Here is a 23,252-nt window from a genome sequence, read left to right as displayed (position 1 = left end):
TTCCAGCTCCTGTCCTGCCTGCAGGACCTGGCAGCAGGGACCCCTCACTGCTGTGTGGGAGCCAGGCCCCTGTGGGTGCCCATTGCTCCCCCACGTCTGGGTTTGTGGGAGGACAGACTTCCCCTGCTGCTCAGGGCCCTGCTGCTCCTTGCCCTGCCTCTGGGTGCAGGAATTTGGTTTGGGCCCAGCTGCTGTTGGTCCTGTCCCTCTGGCCCTCAGTAGAAGAGGAAAGTCTGCAAGGGCCACGGTTCCCTTCTGTTTTCTGTCAACCTTCCCTCCAGCGGCAGCTCTCTGCAAGGAAACTTCTTTCCACCTCAGTGCTAAGAAAGAGATGACATTCCAAGTTACTGCTCACCACAGGCCATCCATGTATTATCTGACCTCTGTTTCCTGCCTGTGTCCCCTGACTGTTGCCAGGATAATTTTTATCATTCCTGGTTTGGGGCTTTAGGAACAGGTTAGAATTTCAACCACTTTGTCTCCCTAGAAATATATTCAACTAGTGGAGGGTAAAAAGAGACGTCTTCCCGGAGGAAAACCCACCTTTTGCTCAATGCTCGCCCTTGAGGTGACCTCATGGCTGTTTTATGAGCCTGGGGACTTGCAATACTGCTTGCTTTCATGCCCTCATTCCTGATGATACCTGGAAATGGTCCCTACTCAAAAGGTAAGACCATACCAGTAAAAAGCAACAAGCACAGTCTTGGAGAGGACCGATGTCTTTGTCCCTGTTTCAGGTGGGGCTGCGGAAGCAGTGTTTATTGGAAGCCCCTTTTTGCAGGCCTCATGAAGCCCAGAAGTCTGAGGGATGCTTTCTTCCCTTCTTTGCTGTTTATGCGTGTTCTCCCAGGTCTGAGACAAGGAAGAAAGAGGAGACCCACTACATTTACAAACCAGTCAAAGTGAAGCACCTGGTGGCTTTGAGGCTGCAGGGAGTGAACTTTGTCTCTCCCAGGGGCATTTGCATAGTGCACCAGCAGCTTAAAAGCTCTCAACAGAAAGAAACTTACCTCCAAGAAAGTCAGACCCTTTTCTATGTATCACTATCAAAACTGTGAAAAGCACACTTTGCTTCCTACACATGAGGAAAACTTGTGGATTGGACACCCTACATGTTAAAAATGAAGTGAATTTTATCATATTTACCTCTCAAATCCTTTTTAAGTACAGTTGTTTCAGATAACACATGACATTATTTACACTACAGAGACTTGATCTTTTTTTCTGTTTTCCTGAGATGGTTTCCTTTGTTCCTTTGTTCAGTTTTGTTGTTTCCTGTGGACAGCTGGTGAATGTTCTTTTTCTCTTGTCATTCTTCTTTCACACAGCAGTAGCAAAGGGGGAAAATACTTCTCTCTCCTGACACAAATAGCCCACCTTTTTCTGGCTGCTACCAGAATTTTTGTTTGTTCCAGACAGAGGAACAGACAGATAAGTAAACAAGACATGAGAGAAAGGCATGCTTGTTAAATTTTGCTCCCTTGGACACAGCTGAAACTGCTCATCATGCAATGCCAAAATCCTCTTTTTTTTCCTCCCAGGGTTATGTTCTAAGATATGTTTTGATGCCTTGATAACTTTTCTCTGCCACTACTCTGATATTTCCCTGTCTCTGTCTTCCATGCTTAGCATAAGATGAATAAATACAATATCCATGCATTTGTTATCAGACATTCTGAATCACTTGTCTCAGTTGTTACCAAATTTGCTTATAGTCAACTTCTTGAGTGTGGCATTTTTCCCTTATTTCCAGCTGTCAGCACTATGAAAAATGATACCTCATTTAATTTGAGTGAAAAACAGCTCTTATGTCTGGCTATCCCAGGGAGATGATAGATTGGCCCAACTTGTGCCATGAAAAAATACACTTAGAATGCTCTTCTGAGAGAACAAAAACTCAAGGACATAATACCAAAATTGGTTTGTACCTCCTTTTGTAAGAGTAAAAAGAGGTTTGCCTGTGTTTTCCTAATTATTTTTTCCAGAAGCCAAGTCCTGTTTGTCCTCCAAGTGCAGTCCTGCCTGCAGGGTAAAAAATCCAAAGTTGCTTGTCTTCTGGAATGTTTTTTTGAAAGCTGGATTTAGCAGGTTTTGTAGAATGGATCTATCTTCAATTCAAATGAAAATAGGGCTCTCTTATGTTTCAATCCTGAAGTTTTCTTTAGGACTTCTGTCTCCCAGGTTTTGTTTTGGGATTAATTATCAAAATTTTGCTCTGCCATATTTATTAGGGGAATACATACAAGTCCCAAGGGGATCTGTCTACTGTGGCAATACCCAAGGAATGCTGACTACTGTGGCAGGGTCCCTGGGTCTCTTACAGGTGTTAGGAAGAGTTTCAGAAAACTGTGTGATATTTGTTCCTTGGTTGGCAGCTTGAGGGTTCATGGTTGGGTTTTAGCGCAAGGGATGGATTTTGCTTTGCCAAGCCCATTTTGTTTAACATAAACCACAATTAAGGGCTTCTTCATATCCTGTTTGAAACTCATGGTTTGAAGGTGGTGCTCAGATTGAGCATATAATCTGCTAATAATAGGAAGGAGGAAGAAATGAACAAACAAAAAAGTAAAATCCTACCTTGACATATAAATTGAAATTCCCTGTAACTACCTTAAGTTTCTTCTAATCCAAACTATTTTAGAATTTGCTTCCAGATCTTGGTTCCATTGCAGGTGTGCATGTCCTTGTATGTAATTAGAAATCTAGTTTATATAAAAATGTATTTAAATGTTGCATATTTTTAAAGAAGCTAAACAAGCAGATGCTTAGGGAAGACTTGTGCATGTGGTTTCTTGGGTGGAATTGTTTTTCCAGAGTGACCTGCAAGCCTAAACACCAGTGTCACTTTCTCAGCTGTTCTGTGGAAGGAAACCCAGCAGCTGCTGTCCCATAGTGTGGGCTACTTGTGGCATGCTCTGGACTATACTCCAGTCAATAAAATTAATATGTCAAACCAATATTGTAATCTAAACGTGTCTAATAATTCCCCACACTGAATAAAAAACTTAAGCAGTGTTTTAGCAGCTATTAGAGAGTTCTTCCTTTTGCTCATTTAGAACAAAATGAAGACTCTAGAAACAATTTCAGATTAAATTGAAAGCAGGTAAATTGTCTTAATCTTAGGAATAAAATATTCCTTAAGAATTCAAAGTGCTTGGTTTTCTTCTCTTATTGTTATGGTCACTATACATTTAAGAATTTTTGGATTAGAAATCCCTTGTTTTAATTTAGCATTTGATATATATACACATGCTCATCTTGTTTAAAGACTGATTCAGCAGAAGAATCATGTTGAACATATATATTCAGTAGCTAGTAAGTGAAAAAGTATTTACTGGTATAATGTGAAAATGTAGATTTCATGGTTGCATGTTCAAAACCACATAACACTGGGTTTCTCAGTATATAATCAATGGCAATTTTTTTTCTAGCTGTTCTAAATTGAGAACTTTTTTAAAATTTGGTTAACTGATGTCAGGTGATGTCCATGGAAGAAGCCCTTCACACTTCAGATGGCGACAAAAAAAAGCAGGCAGCTTAATGCTACCAAACTAGGGGTGTGTCAAATCTCTCTCAAGAATGATAAACTCAATGGAGTTGTCTATTTTTAACCTCCTGTTCTTTCCTTTTGGCAGACTAATCAGTGTTAGCTGAGCCGTTTCACTGAATGAATCCAAGGGACTCTGGTGCTTTCTGAAATGAGTGGGGGACCCTGAGAGAACGGCTCAAGTCTGCTTTGATGTCTGCAGCCCCGTTGTGAAGCACGATGTCAGATGAAGCCAGCTCGGAGCAGAAACCTTCTTCTACAACAACAGTCAGCTCCGTTGCTGTGCAGGCTGGGGATGCCAGCATTGTTATAGCTGTGCTGAAGGTAAGGCAGCAACTGCTGGTATGTGTGCTCTTGTCTTTCTGCTTTTAAATATTAAAAAAAAAAAAGCAGAAATAAAAAATATTTCTGCTTTTAAAATATTAATTTAAATGGTTAGCGCTTTTAAATATTCTGGGCAAGTGAGTAGTTAGATTAAAATGATGCAGCAAGGCCATTTGATTAGTCAATATCTAATAGACTTGGAAGTTAACACTTGTTTCTGTTCATGATTACTCTTGGTGGCTTTTGGGTTACTGGTGGTTTTTTTCCAATAGGATAAATAGTTTGGTCAAAATATGTAGGGTCTTGGAAGGAATTCCTCTTCCTCTATTTAAAAAGAGTTAAATTAAGAGAGGCATAATAATGTGTTGAAAGCATGATGATTGCAGTTTAGCCTCCTTGAGTTACTTTAACCTGTACTCAGCACTAATTTTACACAATAAGTGGCTCTCCAAACTCCACAGATGAGATATTTTCTGGGAAAAAAAATTGTCTAAACTTAATAATGAGTAGTTATTTTTGAAAGCTGTGAATCCACAGTCGCATGTGTTTCAGTAAGCCCTTGTGTGCATGCAGTTGTGTTTATAAGCGCCGAAAGGCCTCTTTTGTGAGCTGGAATCCACACCTTCACACCTGGCATTGGGAGTAAATCTGGGTGCTAGTAATGAATCCCAGCTGGAATTTATTGGCATTTTTTCATTCTCCAGGCAACGTGGAAAACGTACTAGCTTCAGCCATTAGAGTCTGTTTGTGATGCAGAATAAGGTGATAATGAGTTGAGTTGTCACCTAATTCAGGTGATTACCTCAGTCGTGGAAAGTATTTTTTGAGGTCAGTTTTCACCCTTCCTGTGAGGTGGCCTGCTGTTGCAGGGGAGTAATTTCATTGCAAGGAGACTCAGGTTGATGGTGAAGTCATTTATTTTCCCTCTCTGTGCTGTGGAACCGTGACAGTGGCATCACAGTGACATCACAGCTTCGGTCCTTATTGGCATCCTTTGGTGCCTGTCCCAAAGGCTGTTAAGTGTCCCTGCTGCTACTCTTGCAATGTCTTGTTCCATATATTCACTATAGAGGTACATGGGGCCTACGTGGTAGAAATAAGATCTGAGGCTATCATTTTTTGCAGCTCCTGTACTACATTTTTTACTTCTGCTTGTCCCACTCACCCACCAAATTCATGTAACTATCTGTGTCATCTTCAGCTGAAAGGGAGATGAGTCAGAGAAAAAATTTTGGCTCATTGTGATAATTTTACTCTTCATGGACAAAATCAATATTAGAGCACCTTCTGGATAACACTAGTCTGGGATTTTGTCACCTGTTTCAAATGAAGTTTGTACTGTATTCTCTGTGACTTCATTGTGTGTATTGTCCCTGTGCTCCTATGACCATGGAAAGCGTGTGTGAGCTGAGAACCCGTGTGAGTGAATAAATGAAGGAAACTTTGTGTTTTCTGAAGGCTGTAATTGTTTGCTTATTACAGTGTGGAAAATGGGTGAAGCTTCAGCTGGCTGAATCAACACCAAATATATTAGAAATTGGCAGCAATCAAGATGAGACTAAAAAACTACTTCAAGATCATGAATTCCTCCTGTCCAAGCTGAAGGTAAGATGTGATAAGACCACAAAAAAAATTACTCAAGCCATTACAGTTCAGGTACAACAGCTGATGAAGTTCCCTGTGCCTCCTATTGCAGTATGGTGGTTAGGTTACACTCCACATAGGAAAAAATATGTTCAGCCTTCATCAGTGTAGCAAATCTTCGATGTCCTTGTGGCCTCCTTCCAATTCAGGATATTCTGTAGTTCTCTGGAAATTAGGCTTCTTCCCAGGAAAAATATGCTTCTGACAGCAGCAGGAAAGGCACAGGTTTTTCTACTTTATACATCAGTGTAAAGTGAAAAAATCCTATAGCTCTCAGTAACTGCTAAATATAAAGGAATGTCAATTATTTTTTTAATTCTTCAGTGTTGTGAAAAGTCTGATTATTTTATAACAGCTGTGAACACAAGCAAGCCCCTTGTAGGTCTGAAGCAGATATTCCATAAACATTTAAATTGAACCTTAATTGATGTAAATTGCATTGGGAATGATACTGTAGGATTAAAACAGCTTGTCTTGATCTAGGAATATTTAAGTAACAGTCCTAAAATCAGATTTTGGCATTTCAAAGAGCAGTGCATAGGAATGGTGTCATTTGGATGCTGAGTGACAGGCTTGCATGAAAGAACTGAGTAATTTAAAGTGTGGGTGTTTGACACTTATCTACTCAATTTTTGGGGGGATTGCATAAACTTGAGATCTCAAAGAACAAACATGATTTGGATAGGATCAAGTACTTCATTTAATACCAATGACTACGTGCTTCCCCAGTCTTTAAAAATATCCAATGAGTGTGAGGGAACTCAGTACAGTGTGTAGAGAATGTAGCTAATACACTGCATTGTGTGGATTTTTAAGAGTATGAAGAATAGAATTATGGAAAAACCTGCCAACACCCAAAACCAACCAGAATACCCAAATCCTAGAGAGAGGTGGTTTTGCTTTCCTTTTTTATGCAAAGTGCCTCATCTTTATTGTCACTAATGCAACATTTGGGTGTTCTTGGGGCAAACTGCTGTGTCCTGTTTGAGCAATTCAGAATTAGCTGAGTTCTTACACCCTGATGACAGGAAGAAGCTGATTATTTTTCTCCTAATTTTCAAAAATAAATATTAAAGAGTGGAAAAAGAAAACAGAGTAGTTCCCATCTGTGAAGGAAACTCCCATATTTCGTAGAAAAACAAAGTTTCAAATAACATTTTACTATCAAGTCAAATCAGATGGGAAAAATTTTTATGCATAAACTGCTAAAGAATTCTTTGGGAACAAATACTCATTATTTCATGGTTTATGCCTGTGGTCATTGCAAAAATTCAGCATTGATTAATGAATATTCTATAAAAGAATTAAGTTCAAAGTGACTATTTTTCCTCAATAATATGAACTGTGATAATAAGGGGCTGCAATGTTGTTATAACAACATTCTTCCTGGCTGTTCATTTTTCAGCCATGACCATTTGTGACTTTATAGTAAGTTGTTAACACTTGTCAGTAATTATATTGGCTTAAACCCATTCGTAACAAGTTTTTCCAAACTATTTTTTCCAAAACCAAAAGTTATTGATTGATTCTATAGTTTTTGAAATATTGCTTATAGTAATTCTTTTCCACTTAGCATTTGATAATGAATTATACCTTAGATATGTGAAGATGGGTAAGAGGCAGTTTGAATTGTTTCCCCATTTCTTTTTTATTGTTGTAAAAAAAAAAAAAGGAAAATTAATCCTGACAGATTCCCATACTTGATATGCATATGCTTAACTTTGCTGATTAGACTAACCCAATTCAAAATTAAAGTTTTGTGCAGGTCAGGCAAAAATTCTTGAATAAGTAATGATTCCGTCATGAAACTAGTCCTGCTTAAGGCAAGACTTAGATGATTCATACTAAATACATCTTTGGAATCAGCAGAGATGAACCTATGGACTTTTAGAAGACAATTTATGGAGTAGTTGTCCATTCTGGCATTATTCCATGTTCTTTCGTAAATTCATTCTAGGTTTTGTTCACCCCTTTGCTTTTTAACTTCATTATTTTCATCCCAGTATATTTATTGCAAGTTATAATCAAAATATTCTTCTGTCAGCTTAATATGCTGAAGATTCACAGGTGTAAGTAAGTACAAAATCTGGCAGAGTGATCAGTTTACATTCAGTACTTCTGATGCTAGAGCAAAAGGAATGTAACACAGCTCAGTATTTTAGGGAATTGGTTTTGACTTAGTAATGCTAACAGGGTTAAAAGCCCAAACAAACAGTTTGACATTTAGTAAGGCAGATGGTACTTTAAACAGCAATTGGAATAGATTTGTTGAAAGAGAAAACAGTAATTTTTAGAACCATTTTGAATTTCTTTTAATGTTCAGAATTATATTGATAAAAATTGGTGTGTGGTCTTTAGGGCCATAAGGAAAAAGATATCCGAAATACTTTGCTTTGATAGAATGTACTCTAGCTTATTCATAACTGATTTACATTTGTTCCATTAAATTTAGGAATTGGGAACACCCCACTGTTTAAACAAAAGCAGAACACAAGTTTTGAAAAGGGCCCTATGCAAATGTTTTTGGATTAGGAAACAGATGTGTTATTATTAATGGAGTTGGAAGAATAAATGTTGAACAGGAAAGATTAAAACTGAGACTAAACAGAGAACATGTATATAATGTTTACATCCAGTTAAAATTCCCCTCAGTAGTCTCACCTGATAGGTTCTGATTCTAAGCTATTATATTCTGTTTCTGTTTTGGTAAATCAGGCCATATCAGCAGCACCAGTTTAGCTGAAACCATCAACTGCTGCAATTTCATGGAAGTCTCTTTCCCAATATCTGATTCATTCTTTTTTAGGTAACTTTCAGCAGGTTCATATGTTCTGGAAATATGTATATGTACATATGGATGCCTCATTTTTCACAATTTAAAAAGAAAAATGAAAAGAATCAAACCTATAAAACCTGAGACAAAATTTCCAAGAGGCAAAATGATATGATTGAATGTTGCATAAACATTTCTCTGCCATTCTCCTGTTTCCAAGAGAAGCTGTGCTTGGAGATAACATCATTTCTTAGTGCTTGGGTGTCTCAGTATTAAAACTCACTGGATCTTCTGGAAAAAAAAAAAAAAAGAAAAAGTATGTGTGTGTCCATAAAAATGTTAAAATTCCCAATAAGACATTCTTGGTTTGCTTCCAAAGTTCTGGTTTTTATCATGAGAGAGACTGTGGCAGAACAGCCACAAAAGTGAAGAGAATCTAACCCATAAACTTAAGTTTAAAATCATCATTGTTATTAATTTGGCTCATGAACCTGAGGATTGCTCCTAATTATTTTATTTACTTTAATTCACAGAGCATAATTGCAAAATATTAATTTATATGCAAGACAAAAAATAGAAAATGACATTCTTCAAAAAGCACTAATATAATACACTCATTTTTTGCATTTGATATCTTTTAAATAAGCCTTCCAGTTATTTCAAGCAAAAATATTTTTTAAAAGCTTCTTTTTCAGTAATTTTGTTAGGGAAGAAATTATTTGTTAATATTTTCTGAATTATTGGCAAATAGTTGTCGAGGTGCTGGACAGTACAATTAGCAGCAAAGTTCAGCTGCATTTTTATCAAACCAGAGCTGACTTTTGCAAGTTATCAAAAAAAAAAAAGGAAAAAGGTAAAATGTAATAAATATTTTTTTTCATTGTTAGTTCGTCTCACTCATCAACTTCAATATTTGCATGAACAAAATTTCCAACAAAATAGTCTTTGTCTTGAGGTAGCTTTATGACTATTTTCAACAACTGTGTTGTATGTCAGCATTGCCTTTTAGCACTAACTAAAGGTTAATTTTAGCAGCATCTCAGTGCTAAGAGAATGGGAGGGTGGTTTACACCTCTGAAAATTCCAAGTTGTGTAGTCAGTGTACAACAGCTCAGGAAAGGCAAAAGATCATTTCCCCCTCTCATTCCTTGCTCTTTTAACAGAAGGAAAAGTAATCTATTAATGGACTGTGAACAAATTAATACAAAAGTTATACTATCCAACGCAACTTACAGAAAAGACTTTTCTGTCTTTGCTGCAATATCAGAGGCAAATGTACCCTGAGAAGGAGTGGGGGGAGAGGTGTGGCTGCACAGCAGCTGCATCACCAGGCAGGGAGCGTTCCTGCTGCAGGCCTGGGATTGCATCCACCCAGTATCCCTTCAGTCCATCTGAACCACAGCATTGCTCCCTTTAAGCCACCAGTGTTCTTCTTTTGGTGTGGTAGAATTAGACATATCATAGATATTGAATAGAAAGTGAAATTGGTCTGTGGTTTTCAGAGCAATGCTTTTTTGACATGATTTTACTGACAGCAACAGAAGCTGCGTGTTTGCATGAGCTCCTTTTTGACCACATGCTAGGCATTCCTTGTATTGTCAAGCCTCATTCCAGCTTCTCAGAGTCCATAGAGAACTCCACTCTTCTGGATTTTTGTGCTCACAGGGGATGAAACATGAGATTCAAGAAGTGTTTGAAATAATTTTCAGTCTTTACTGGAAAGCTCTGTTAAGTTCACTCCTTTGATAGAAACCTCATTAAAATTCAGGGTTCAGTGAAATAGTCTGTTTTCCATAAGTCATAATTTTTTTGATGGAAATAATTTTTTCCTCTTAATATGGATTGGATATTAGGGAAAAAAATTTGACCACGAAAATGAGTTCATCCTAGAACAGGTTGTGCAGAAAAGTTCTGGAATTTCCATTGTTAGGGATATTTAAGACTTTGTGGACTAAGAAGTCGTTGAGTAACTAGAGCAAGGGGTTAGACAGATGACCTGAAGAGTCCTGTCCAAATTATTCCTTGGCTCTGTGTTGATAAAAGGGTTATATTTCAAAGATAAAAAATAGAAAACAAGTAGTATCAGTCTACTTAATTTAAAAATAAAGTATTCACATATGTAGCATATAGAAACTAACATAGTTGAGGACAATTTTTTTGAAAGATCTCAGTAACTAGTGGCTTTGACAGTTGTGGGAAGCATAATTTTAAACTCAAGGCAATAAAACCTTAATATCACTCTGACCATCTTAGGTATTTGAACAGTTTCTCAAAGAGTAGTTTCATGTAGAATATTTCTCTCTTTTTTTTTAATTAGTCTGTCTTCTCAAAATGTAACTTTTTCTGTTGCTGAGGTAACAGACAACATGACAACTCTTGTGATACTATATTAGGTTTTTTGTAGCGTTACAGGAGGTATTATTTAAATAAAATACACACCTGTTTTAAATGAGAGAACCATATTCAATCCAGGCTAAAAATTAAGTCTGTATTTGAAAAATTCCATTAATCAGTTCTAAACACTAAAAGACTATTACACATGAACAGTTTCATAGGGTTTGGTTTTTGGGTTTTTTTGCAGCTTTATGAATGCTAGTTTTGTATTTCATTAAATGCAGCAGTTTGGTTTGCTTTAACCTTCTAATTTTCTTTGACTGGATTTTTATTCAGCTCATAGTAACTGAATTTTAAAGGGTGCAGGAAGCATGACTGATAACCTTTGAAGAATATTCCAGTTTTCTCTGTGTCTTAGGGATTAGCTATTCCTCACAGCTAATCAATTACCAGAAAACAGAGCCTACTTGTCAGGGATAAATGGTAATTAACAACCTGTTCAGAAAAAAAGGCTTCTAAAAGAAGAAAATCTACTTCTGGATCCTATACCATTTGTGTAGCATTCATCTTGCATAGTTAGGAAAGATTTAGCATTTGAAATGTCTTTTAAATATGTTGGCCCTGATTTAATATTAGGATAAAAGCATACCTAGTTTTATTTCAAAATATAAAATAGTCAGCTCTTTGAAAACTTGTCTTTGCCAAAAAATTCCACATGGAACTACCTCAGATGTCATCTGGTTTTCTATAGTGTATTCAGAGCAGCTGTGAAATTGGTCTGATATTTTGGTAAAATTAACCTTGTAGTGACAAGCAGTTTGGATGTAACATTCTGGGAATATTTTACCCCCTTTTTTAATATCAGCATTGTCATGACCATAATGACTTCTCATTAACTGATATTAAGATGTTGAGTTAGTAAAGAGACTATCAATATCTCATATACTCATTTAATTCCTGTTATACTTGTTACAGAGCTGGTCTAGAATGTTAATAATATCCCATGTTGGATGATTAATGAATGCCACTGCTTTTACTGAGTTGTTATGCATGTAACAATTTTATGCCTCATCTAGAAGGAAACATCATAAAGGCTTCTCTTAGAGTTGGTTATCAACTTTTTATCCAGTAGTATATGAACGGCCATTTGAATTGTCTAATAAAAATTTATTTTCACATTCCATATTCATGTGGTAGCACCTCCAATAACAAAAGAAGTGACACTTCATTAATTCATGCTCATGATAAAACGCAAGATGGGGGTTGGGAAGAACACAGAACAAATGTTAATCAATTTTTCTGACGCACTAAAGATTTGTAACATAAGCTGGAATTGAGCCAGCAGTTATCTTGTGGTGAGATTAACAAAAGGAATGAAACACAGAATAATTATTTTGACAATAGAGCATTATTATTTGGTGGCCAGCTTGAGCAATTCAGCAAGCCGAACTTGAAACATTACATAATTTAGGTGAGGTTTTGGAGAATATGTGTTTATGTTCAAACCACTCTTATCTGGATCGCACTGTAGTCATCAGAAACTTATGAGTAAATTGCCTCACAAACTACTAAAACTTATTATGTCCAGTAATGTAATATGATGACATATGAAATAGGAATCAAAATATCTGCATTGCTACTGCTTCCAGGAGGACAGACCTCTGTTTATGGAGATGTAAAAACATTGGAGTGTAAATATTAGAGATAACATTATAAATTCTCTTAAATCTTGTTTGTATTTGAATTTTAGAAAACTATTGCCCCTTAAGTGCAGATGAAATTCAGAAGCTTCACATAAAACATGCAGAAATAGCTACACTCCTATCACTAGGAACTGGAAATAAAGCAGCAGTAAAAGGTTTGTGGCTCCTGTACAGGCCCACTGTAAAGATATCCTGACACTGGTATCAGCACAGTGTTTTGGATTTTGTGTACAGATTTCTTATGTCTGTTTTGTTTTGGTATATTTCCTTCTCAGGCTTTGGAAGACAAGGTATGGGACCTGCTGCAGGAAGCAGACAAGGTTGCAGAGGAGAACAAAGAAAAGAGTCAGGTTTATGATGCCATGGCAGAGACCCTTGGAGATGCATGGGATGCCCTCATCATTATGTTGGAGAAGCGACAGGCACTTCTGGAACTCACTTCAGTGTTCTTTGAAAATGCTCTGGAGGTTTGTATTTAAATCAAGTAACTGTTAATTCAAAGCCACCCTCCTCTTAGAAGTACTCTGACCACTGCAATTTCAATGTGTTTTATATTGTTCACTGCATTCTTAAAGGTTGAGGCAAACAAGAAAATTAAATTCTTGGGATCCTTCCTTTTCCATCTTTCAGATAGTATAGGATGAAGCTGAATGAAATGCCATGTAGACTTTAAGAAATATTTTAGTCACAATGTCTCCCAAATTTGTACTTGACAGAAAATGCCAGTAAAAAGTGGAACTGGACCAAGCCCTATAATATGTATTTCAGTGGCTGTGGACATTCTGCAGAATAGCTTTCATTTCTTATGATTAAAATTATTTGGCATTGAAAGAACTTATTCTCAGGTGCCCTCAGTAATGCACACTGATGATTGGTCACTGAAAGTTTTACACCAAAATATCCATGAGGTATTGTAATCACATAAAGCAAACTTTAGTCTAACTTGACAATGCTTTATCTGAGACGTTGGTGTACAGATGGACACTAAAAAAAGAAAAGCTGTGTGATCCCTGTTTACCCATTTCTCTTATCCTAATTCACTGATACACACAGGGAGCCAAAGAAGAGAGGGATTCCATACCCTGCAGGCTTTTGTCCGCTCTGTGTAGCCTCATGATCAATGTCCCCACATCCTGGAACTTGAAAACTTTAATAATTCTCCCTGATAATTTCATTTCTTTAGTATGCCAGTGCCACCTATAAGTTGCAGAAGCAATTACTAACTGCCTAAGAAGTCCAAGATCAACAATCTACTAATTATTGTGTTCTGATGATGTGTATTATACAAAGAAATTAGATTTGGCATAAGGCTTTGTAGGAAAGACGATTGACAAAGTGGCAAACTTTAATTAAAGATTGTGTCAACTAAAATCCTTCAATCAATCAATACTTGAAAGAAAAAAAACAACTCAGAAGGTGCATAGAGACCAGAAAGTATCTGTATCTGGCAGTCACTAAAAATGCCTTTATCCAAGAATTTACAAGTGCTCTTGAACTTTCCCAATAACACAGAGATTACGATGTAGTTATGCAAAACAAAATTACTGTGTGCTTCTCCCTATCCTTTGTTTCCTTAATGCAGTTTGCTGTTAAAATTGACCAAGTTGAAGATTTCCTGAAAAATGCTCAAGAGTTCGATAATATTGATTCTTTGAGAGAACTTCTTCTGCAACAAGAGCATCATACAAAAGGTACAAACAGAATTCCACTCCTGACAGCATGTGGTTGTGTGCTGGCTTCTTGAGGGAGTAATTTTATTCTTTCTGTGCATATTAAAAAATAAAATCTTATAACAAATATGCAAATATTCTGTTTGGAAAAATATAATGGTGAGATAGATTTTAGCAGACTTGCTGAAAGATGGGAAACTCCTGGTTTCAAGCTAGCCCTTGCATCTCCCCTTCAACCACTTTTCTGCACATGCCCTTGCCCATAAAGTTTCTTTCACATGAAGTCTTTTTCTTTATCCAAGCTTTCATGTGAAGCGCCTTTTAATATATTATGGCATATTCAAATCAAAAAGAGAAAAAAGTTTTTGGAACTAATCTCTTTGTGTAGCTACTTCAGATACCTTTGCAATTCCATGTGGTTCTGCATTTTTTATAAGTCTTAAGACTCTGTAATTTTAATCAGATTTTAAAATGAAACTTGGTAGAATATCAATCATACTTAATTATTCACTATTGGAGCACTAGCTAAAACAGTTTTAGCTACCTTGAGCACCAGGTATTCTGCCTGGGAGGTTGAATAGAGAATCAGACTTGGATAACACTAATATGGGTTTAGGGTCTTCCAAATAGATCTTCATGGGAGCAAAGTTCTCACTGTATATCAATTTTAACTTGAAGTATCTGGCAGCAATTTACTGCTGAAAAGATAGTCTATAACTGTGAGCATCAGATGAAATTATTTGCAGACAAAGTCTTTGCTTTGATGGCAATAAGCCTTTCCTCAGATGGAGGAAACTGGCTGCAATTTACTGATTTCTTATTCTACCCTAAAATAAAATATAAATTTTGAAAGCTGATATTTTGTTATTTGATAAAAAACAGTGCTTTCTGCAAGAAGAATACTGTCTATCGGCTCCAAAGGAAGGTGGCTGAAAATACAACCCTGACAAAGCATTGACTCTACCAGTCTCTGATAAGTAGTTTATCAGAAATGCTTATCGCTCAGGAATTTAAAAAAAAAAAACAAAAAAAACCACAAATGCGCTCCAGAATGGAATAAAAAAAGTGAAAACTTATGAAATATATTTGTTTACGCATTTCTATGTGTTTTCAATTTTGGACAGACCAAAATTAAACATTTGTGATTAATACCACATTTCTGGAAAGCAAGAAGTAAAATGGACAGGCTTGTTGCAGTGAGCTCATGGAAGCTAATCTCTCTTGTTAGCCCCTAGGGAACGAAGAATAGAGGCCTCCCACTCTGCTTCTTCCCTGATTGTTTTTTGTGAAAAAAAGGGATTTAGGGTGCTTTGCCTCACTAGTTGCATCACTAGTGAAAAACTGCAGAGGGTGCTGACCCACATGGGAAGCAGGGTAGAAAATTCCACTTCAACTTACCCACAGGTTTGGAAACCATCAAAAAGAACTCAGTTTTGAGAAAACAATGACACTTCTGGGTTTTGTTTTGATGGCTCTCAGTACACCATTGTATGTGTGCGTGAATATATGTTTGTGTATACATCATTGTACCTTTGTAGGTTTACACAAGAGCTGTCCAAACTGAAATATCTTAGTATATATATCTTCTAAAGTAAGCATTCGTGTTCATGCAATTCATGAAAATAAATTGTGCTCATGTATGCAAATAGATAGTTTGAAAAATACTTGAGTAATATTTGAAATATGGTGCTAGAATCAGAAAGCACCCTGGGTTTTCTCCTGATGAAATTCTGTTCTTACAGAACTTCTGGAGAAGTCATTTGCTCTTTTAAACAAAAGCCATGACCTAACTCAATTCATAGAAGAATTCAAATGTGAGGGGCCAAATGCAAATCCAGAGCTGATTCAAGGAGCCCACAGCAGCTGCTTGAAGATTGACAATCTCCTTGAGATGCTGCAGGACAGGAGGCGGCAGCTGGACAAATTCCTCAGACATCAGCGCCAAGGGCTGGAGCAGGTTCTGCAAATTTGTTTGTGGCACCAACAGGAGACCGAGGTAACACATACAATATCAAGGGAAATCACAGTATAGAAAACAGCCTAGCAACTGTTTTACAGAACAAACAGAGAAGGAGCTTAAATATATTTATTAGGCTTGTATTTCTGGGCCACTTCTGTTTGGAGAAATCCTAACTTTTGAATGTTTGACTGATATTAATGGGAGCTAAGAGGATACATAGAAAGCAGAGTAATGGAGACATGCTCTGCTGTATTGAATCTAAGAGTAGCTTTTTGCTCTTTGTGTTGCTTCTGTTATGCTAGGCTCAACTGTGTAGCCTAGAAGGATGCACAATCTATGTGCTGTTTATCCCTTACTACCAAGTTATGAAATACTGAAAATGCAACATCTCCCTTTGATCTCTAACTGGAATGTGATGATCTGATTGTCATGATTGTAACATATTTCTTTTTCAGAATTTTCCATGTGTGAAAGCATATTTATTTTACATAGATTCCTTTATGGAAGTGTCAACAGCACATTTTCTGATATCTCTTTCATTAATGAAAATCAAAGGCAGATGGGCCTATTTTATGCATAATTACTTATTTTGGAAGAAGAAAGTAATCTAGTCAATAATTATTGTAAACGAAAGATAAAATCTGATTCTTGAAAAACAGGAGTGATTTTAGATTTCAATCAATCAAGGAAAACCATACCTTCAGCAAAAGGTATCACTGAATGTGAAATTTTGTGGGTTTCTTGCTTATAAAGCAAGAATTCTCAGCCATTCCTTCAGAGCTAAGTTAGGACAATGAAATCACTCAGAGGTATTAGCTGTAGTGGAAGCCAACTGATTAAACTCACTGTAATGGAAAGGAATATTGCCAAGTAGTAAAGGGGTGAACGCTTTGCTACAACTGGGTTAAAAAATTACTTCTTCCTCTGCCTAACATTACAGAATTACTGGTTTGTTTTGCTAAACAGATACATGATAAACCCCCCCTAGCCCTAATTCGTAAATAAATTTTTATTTCCCTTTTAGCACAGTTTTTATTGTCCACTCAATTTATTTGTTTTTTGATGAAGCCATTGTAAATATTCTGTGAAAATGTGCTTCCAGGAAAAATGTTTCAGTCACTAAGTACACATCTGGAGGATATACTCGAGAATGAAGGCTTAGTATTAAAATAATTTCCTTACTTCCCGTGATCTCTTGGACTCATAATGTGAACATTTTTTATGTGTAACTGAAAATACTTCCAACATGTTTTAAAGATTTTTTCGTTTTTCATAATTGCTGAAATTTATTAAAAATAGCACGATTCTACTTAAACAGATAAAACAATAACAACAAAAAAATCTCTAGTGGGCTATTAAAATCTGCAGTACCTAGAGTACAGAAATTCTTAGTATGCTGACTATGATCTAAGTATAGTGGTGACTTTCCTGACTGGAAATATTGGAGGAAGTGTTCCTGATACCAATAACTAATTCTGGATACTATTTTAAAATGTGGAGCTTCACTCAGGAATTCTTGCCATGTGTTGTTTACAAAGAAAGTGAGGGGTGCCTACAATGAATCAAGCAGATATAAATGCAAGTAATTCTGTGGAATTGAGAAGATTTAATTGTATACTGCATATGTTTGCTGCACATACTTGCTAAAGAGGTTTGTAAGATGTAATAAATCTGTAAATCTACATAAGATTATTCTACGCAATAGTATCCCATTATCTTTACTGGGTTTTTCAGCCTAGGGATGGAGAGGTTCTATTAGGTTAGAAGTACTCAGATCTGTAGTATTTCACTGTATGCAAGTATTTAAGTTACTCTATGTCAAGGGAGGATGTACGATATCTTTATAGCATCAACACCCATGCATTTATTCTATACATAGCTATAACCTGATTCTTCTTTTATGGTGTTAATTTACAATCTGGTCGTACTTGACAAATACACTTTTGTCTGTTTTGTCATATATATCCACTATGTGCTTGCTTTGGTATTAGTCCTTTCCTTCTGCATTTGTTACGACACAAATGTAAGCGTTCAAATAGAAGCATGAACGTAAGGAATGAATAAATGAAAGGAATGAAAACGTGGGCTGTTTTTTTAAATTAAACTGCCTTGTACATATTTTTTTAAATGGACAATAACTTCTCAACCTTCTCACTGAGTTATTTTCATTATTTATTTAGGTAACATCTTGGTATAAGAAGAACATCAGAGATTACTTTCAGAAGCAAAACTTGGGCTCATCACTATTGGAAAATGAAGAGTTACTTCAGGAACTTGAAGAAATGGAAGTCAAAGTGAAAGTAAGAAATACCATAATTGGTTGGTGAAGCAACTTTAAAAATGAGTAGCAAAACATGAACTTGGGCATTGAACAATTATGTATCGGAGTATACATTTTCTAATGTACATTAGATATATATCTCTATATGTCTAAATTATTTTAGTAATTTTACTTCTATTAATGCAAGGCCTCCATGTTCCTCAGATTTTTTTTTTCATTTAAAATTTTAAAAGCTACCCATAAGTTATAAGAAGAATAACCCTTGATGTTGTTTAGTAGGTTTTTCAATTTAGTGATCAAGTTCCACACTGGTAATTTACATGTAAAATCCTGTGGTGAAAAATAAAGAAAAGGAATTTTATTAGAATTTTAACAAATTTTAATGTTTATAAAGGACAAAACCCCAGCCATTTCTACCATAATCATTGTCAGTGAACTGAGTACATGACCAAAAGAGGTATTTGTCCATTTAGTTATTGTGATTAAAAGTAATTGAAAATGCTACTTTCATAGTTTTCAGTTTTCCAGTGACTAAATCTGTTACTGCCACTCATAAAAACAAGATGAGATTAAAGAAAATGTTGCTGTAAGAAGAAAGAATCTTAGTATGAAATAAATTGCCTATATTGAGAACATTTTTTAGGTAACTGAATTGTGCCATAATCAGGTAAGTGCTGTTGCTGGGTCAGGACCATTCCCCAGGATATCATTTTATCCAATTGAATTTAGATAACCCGGATGACCGAGGAGGCCTTTTTCATCCAGAAACTATTCCAATAGAGTTAAATGCATTTTAAAAGGTTATTGTGTTGATAGTAAAAGGCTTCTGATTGTTCACAGATCTGTTTCCTTGTAAGCTTTGTAGTTAAATGTCACATGTATGCCTGTTTGCATAATTAACAGGAAACTGCCTCAAGGCTGTCATGTAAACACAATACAATAATGTTTCTAATACTTCTCCAAGCAGCATGTCAAAAAATACTTTTTTTTATTTAAGAGAAGATGAGCATGTAAAGATAAATACTTCTGAACAGACCTTTGACACAAGAAAAACAAATAAACCAGTAAATAAGTACACTGTGGAGTGTTTTCAGAGAGAGAGAGACACAACAACAGGTGTTCCATAGCACTGCTGAATTTTAACCAAATAATCATTAATCTTCCCCACATTTCGTTTTCACAGGCTATTCTTGTAATTTGCTGTCTGAATTATAATTTAGGGTGCAAGTGCAGAAAGGAAAACAACACGCATTTTCATTTTGTATAATAATATTTTCATGGTTGAGTATCTAGGAAATAACTTATAATAATAACAATTATTACAATTTCACCTAAAAAATTTTTCTCCCATACATTATGTACTAGATAATTCATATAATTTTTAATTAATTGCCTTTTTTAATGAGGTAATTTTAAAATGTTTAGCATTAAACAATTTTGTTATGCATCTATGTGAATTATGATTTCAAGCATCTTATCTTCAAGACTTCTGCATTTCTTACTACCAGCATGTTCTAGCAGAGGGAAATTAAATTCTTGAAGGGAATACTACTGAGCATGTTCGTTTTGCTTATGATGTGCAGAAGAGTGGCCAGGTTGAAACTGCATGCTTTGAGAAAGCTTTGAGTTATAGGCATTGGTTTTTGCAGCGCTGAGCTGCAGATGTTGAAAACAGAATAAAGGAGGTACCTGTTCCAAAATAACACAAATAAACCTTTTCAAGTAACATTTCATATGTGTGCTGTAGCTCAGAGCAAAATGTTTTGTGTGCTAGATATGCATAGCAAGTTTAATGTTGGAAAAGCAGAAATTTTTTTAAAGTGGTAATTTCCGATGTCTGAGCAGTTTCACACAAAGTGTTTATCTACATGTATTGTTGTGTTAGGTTGAGCAAGATAAATGGTTTCTTAAATTGTTCAGAGGCCAGCCTAAGAGGGATTTACAGGCCTAGCATCTAATTTATGGGACTGGGCTGAGAGGAGAAAGAAGAATGATTCAATATTATTATTATTTTCTCAAGCTGGTGTCTTATGGTGAATTTCACCTTGCTAAGAGGTAAAACCCATAAAAACATTATCACAATTTCGTAAAATTATCAAGACCAAAAACAAACCCAAGAAATCATAAGTGGGGAAAAAAGCCCTCAACCCTCACAGACTTTAAAAGAATCCTCCTGCGGCCATTCCTGCAGGGACTTTCCCAACTCCCCCTACCCCAAGATTTGAGAGAAGAGGCACATTTAGGAGCTCATGTTCCAGTAAGGGTGTGCTGGCACTGGTTACCTGCTTGCTGTTACATTTCTATGCAGTTTGGAGGTGCTTGACATGGTAAAGAAGAACTGCTAGCACCACTTTGTGGCCAAATAATTTTTAACATATCTCAGCAATTTTCTGGGGGGTGGCAGACTTTGAATTATTTTTGTTCTTTCTGCTTGTTGATTTTATCTCACTGTTAAATACACAGCTACAGCCATTCACTGAACAATGTGAATTGTTCAAAAGACACATCATATGGTAATGGTCATAGCAGCTCATAACCCCCTGTGGTTTTATTAGTGCCCACTACTTCTTTTGTAATTTTATTATAATAATATAATATGATTATATTGATATTTATACTGCAATGTAGCTCCTGAAGGTGAAAGCCTTTTGAATATTCACAAGGACTAAATTATCAATGCACTGATGTATGCAATGAACCAATGACAGGCAGATTTGGGGCTCAGAAAAAGTTCAGTTGTGGACATTTTTGCATATGAGAGAATAAGGTAATTTAGCACACGTTCTGAAAAAAATACACGCTTTTATGTTTAAATGACTTATGTTTTAAATGCTGCTTTATCTAATATATGGATCATGATCTGAAGTCAAATAAATGTGCTTCAAAGTTTTCTAAGCTTAAGCCTAGAATATTACAGTAAAAAAACTTTCATACAGCTTCTCAGGTTTTGATTCAAAGTCCAGAAGTTTTATTGTATGGACAAGAAAAGTCAATTTATGCCACAATAATTGTTTAATAACAAGATAAATTTTTAGATATTTCTGCATTTTTCCCCCCAGACTTGTGCTGAATATTTTAGAAGGCAGAAAATCTTCAAGACTTTTAATTAAAGTTACAATATTTTTAATTCATCAGTTTTAACACTCTTGAAAAATACCTGTTTAATCAAAGAACCTAAAAGGACTAATTTTTCTTGCCAAATGGAACAGTGAAAGCAAGTTTTTAAGACTTACTAGTGTGAGGAAAAGAATAGTGGTAAGAGCTAAGGAGGCACATTCAACATGTATTTAATGTGTCAGAGCAATCCACAAGCATCTCCTGGTAAATTGAAAAGTCAATGTAAGAGTAGGCTGTGTGGTCCTTTCAAGGAAAATGAGTAAGAAATATGTAAGTGCTGACTGGCAGATTGTTATGAATTTAGCATGTTGAGGTCTGAAGAACAGAAGAAGCTAACTAAGATTTTTCCACTGATTTTTTTATGTCCTGTTGATGGAAAGCCTAGGCTTTTTATGTGTCGAAACATTTCCTTATAAATAGAAAGCTGAAAATGAAGTTGTCACTAGCTGTTTTATAAAAAATTTAACCAAGTTTGATGAGTGTTTAAACAGGATAGCAAATGAGTCTAACCAAATTTAATACCCTCAGAGAATGTGCAAGGTTGTAATGTTTGTGGAATATTTTAAAATATAAATTACTATAATAAATTGGGATTTTGAGCTTGTGTGAAAACTTAGAGAAGAGCCTTGCCTCAATATAAACAAGGCAGAGTTTAATATCTGCTTTTAGATCACCTAAAAGCTGCTATTGGGCATCCTGTACCAAACCAATTTATGAATTTTTTTACAATGAAATACTCTTACATGGAATAATTTCACTGTAAGTTGACTCATTTTCTTATAACTATAATTCTTATAATTCTCACTGCCACTAGAAATGTTCATGATCAGATAAGACAGAGATATTTTTTGAGTGGACTTAAGATTTTGTGTAGGAAATCAGGGAAACTGTACAATGGAGAATGCCAAGGATGATGGCACAACCTGCTGTAAGGGAGGGTCATTTGATTGAAGTGATAACCAGACATCTCTTAGCAGAAGCTCTCTCACTACAACCTGCTATTATCTAAGCAATATTTTGATTTCTTCTTGATTAAATAGGTGGGCTGGAGGGCTGCTTGCCATGAAAGTGTTGTCTTATCAGGAGGTTTCTTGTCTTTGTTATCCTGACCATTTTCCCCAGCAGACACCTCAGTAAATGCTGCTCCTGCCTGTGAAACTGTGTCAGAGAATGTAGAATGCCACTGCTGGAAACTCTTGTCACTAAAACCGTTATTTGCTGGGAAGCCCCTCCTAGTAGAAATACTGCATTAAATAATGATATATTTCATGCCTATAACAATACTTATTTTCCAATGCTTATATTATTACCACACAGTATATTATTTTTCTATGTGTAATTGACTAAAGTGGAATTTTTACCACTAGGAATGGAATTACACTGTGGAACAATTGGAAGGTGAAGCATTTAGGATCTTGCTTTCAGAGGACTATACAGAAAAAGAACATCTAAAACTTTCAAATCAGAAAATCTGTCTGTTGCAAGAAGAAGTGTGCTTCCATATGGAAGAAAGGAAAGCCCTTCTGCAAGAGGCCAATGACTTTTTTCATGCTGCTGGCAAGGTAGGTAAGAAACCAAGTGTGTAATAATAACCTGGCAATGAAACTATTAGTGTGCTCTTGAAGGCTGGTGGATGTGGGTTTATGCAAACAGTAGGCTAAGCAATGTGAAGTAAAAAATTACAAATCAAATTACCCATTTCATAATAATTTTTGCCTCAAACTTCTATCTGAAATGCCAAATCCATTCAAAAATGTATTCTCTTTTTTATTGCCTTTAAGTATATCGAGTTCTTGATTTCAAAATAAGGCATTTGGGAAATATTTTTTGCCAAGAATTGGGCTTTAAGATTGTTTTCTGGGGACATCCAGAAATGGTCTTGTATTTTTTTTCAGGTTT

At 35.9% G+C, this 23,252-nt stretch overlaps 1 protein-coding gene across 1 annotated transcript in view; it reads left to right on the top strand.

The window, feature by feature from the left end:
• Positions 1 to 23,252, top strand: part of CCDC141 (coiled-coil domain containing 141) — a 54,468-nt gene that overhangs the window by 2,251 nt on the left and 28,965 nt on the right. The window contains exons 2-8 of the mRNA XM_031058732.1: positions 3,636 to 3,871; positions 5,354 to 5,476; positions 12,601 to 12,792; positions 13,908 to 14,016; positions 15,738 to 15,991; positions 18,136 to 18,255; positions 22,721 to 22,915. Coding sequence (XP_030914592.1) covers positions 3,767 to 3,871; positions 5,354 to 5,476; positions 12,601 to 12,792; positions 13,908 to 14,016; positions 15,738 to 15,991; positions 18,136 to 18,255; positions 22,721 to 22,915 — 1,098 coding nt within the window. The 5' untranslated portion in view covers positions 3,636 to 3,766. The remainder of the gene's footprint in view (positions 1 to 3,635; positions 3,872 to 5,353; positions 5,477 to 12,600; positions 12,793 to 13,907; positions 14,017 to 15,737; positions 15,992 to 18,135; positions 18,256 to 22,720; positions 22,916 to 23,252) is intronic.

This window comes from Geospiza fortis, unplaced genomic scaffold, assembly GCF_000277835.1.
Source record: "Geospiza fortis unplaced genomic scaffold, GeoFor_1.0 scaffold112, whole genome shotgun sequence".
Classification (NCBI taxonomy): Eukaryota; Metazoa; Chordata; class Aves; order Passeriformes; family Thraupidae; genus Geospiza; species Geospiza fortis.
Note: the sequence above shows the minus strand (reverse complement) of the source record. Positions and strands in the feature narration are given on the sequence as shown.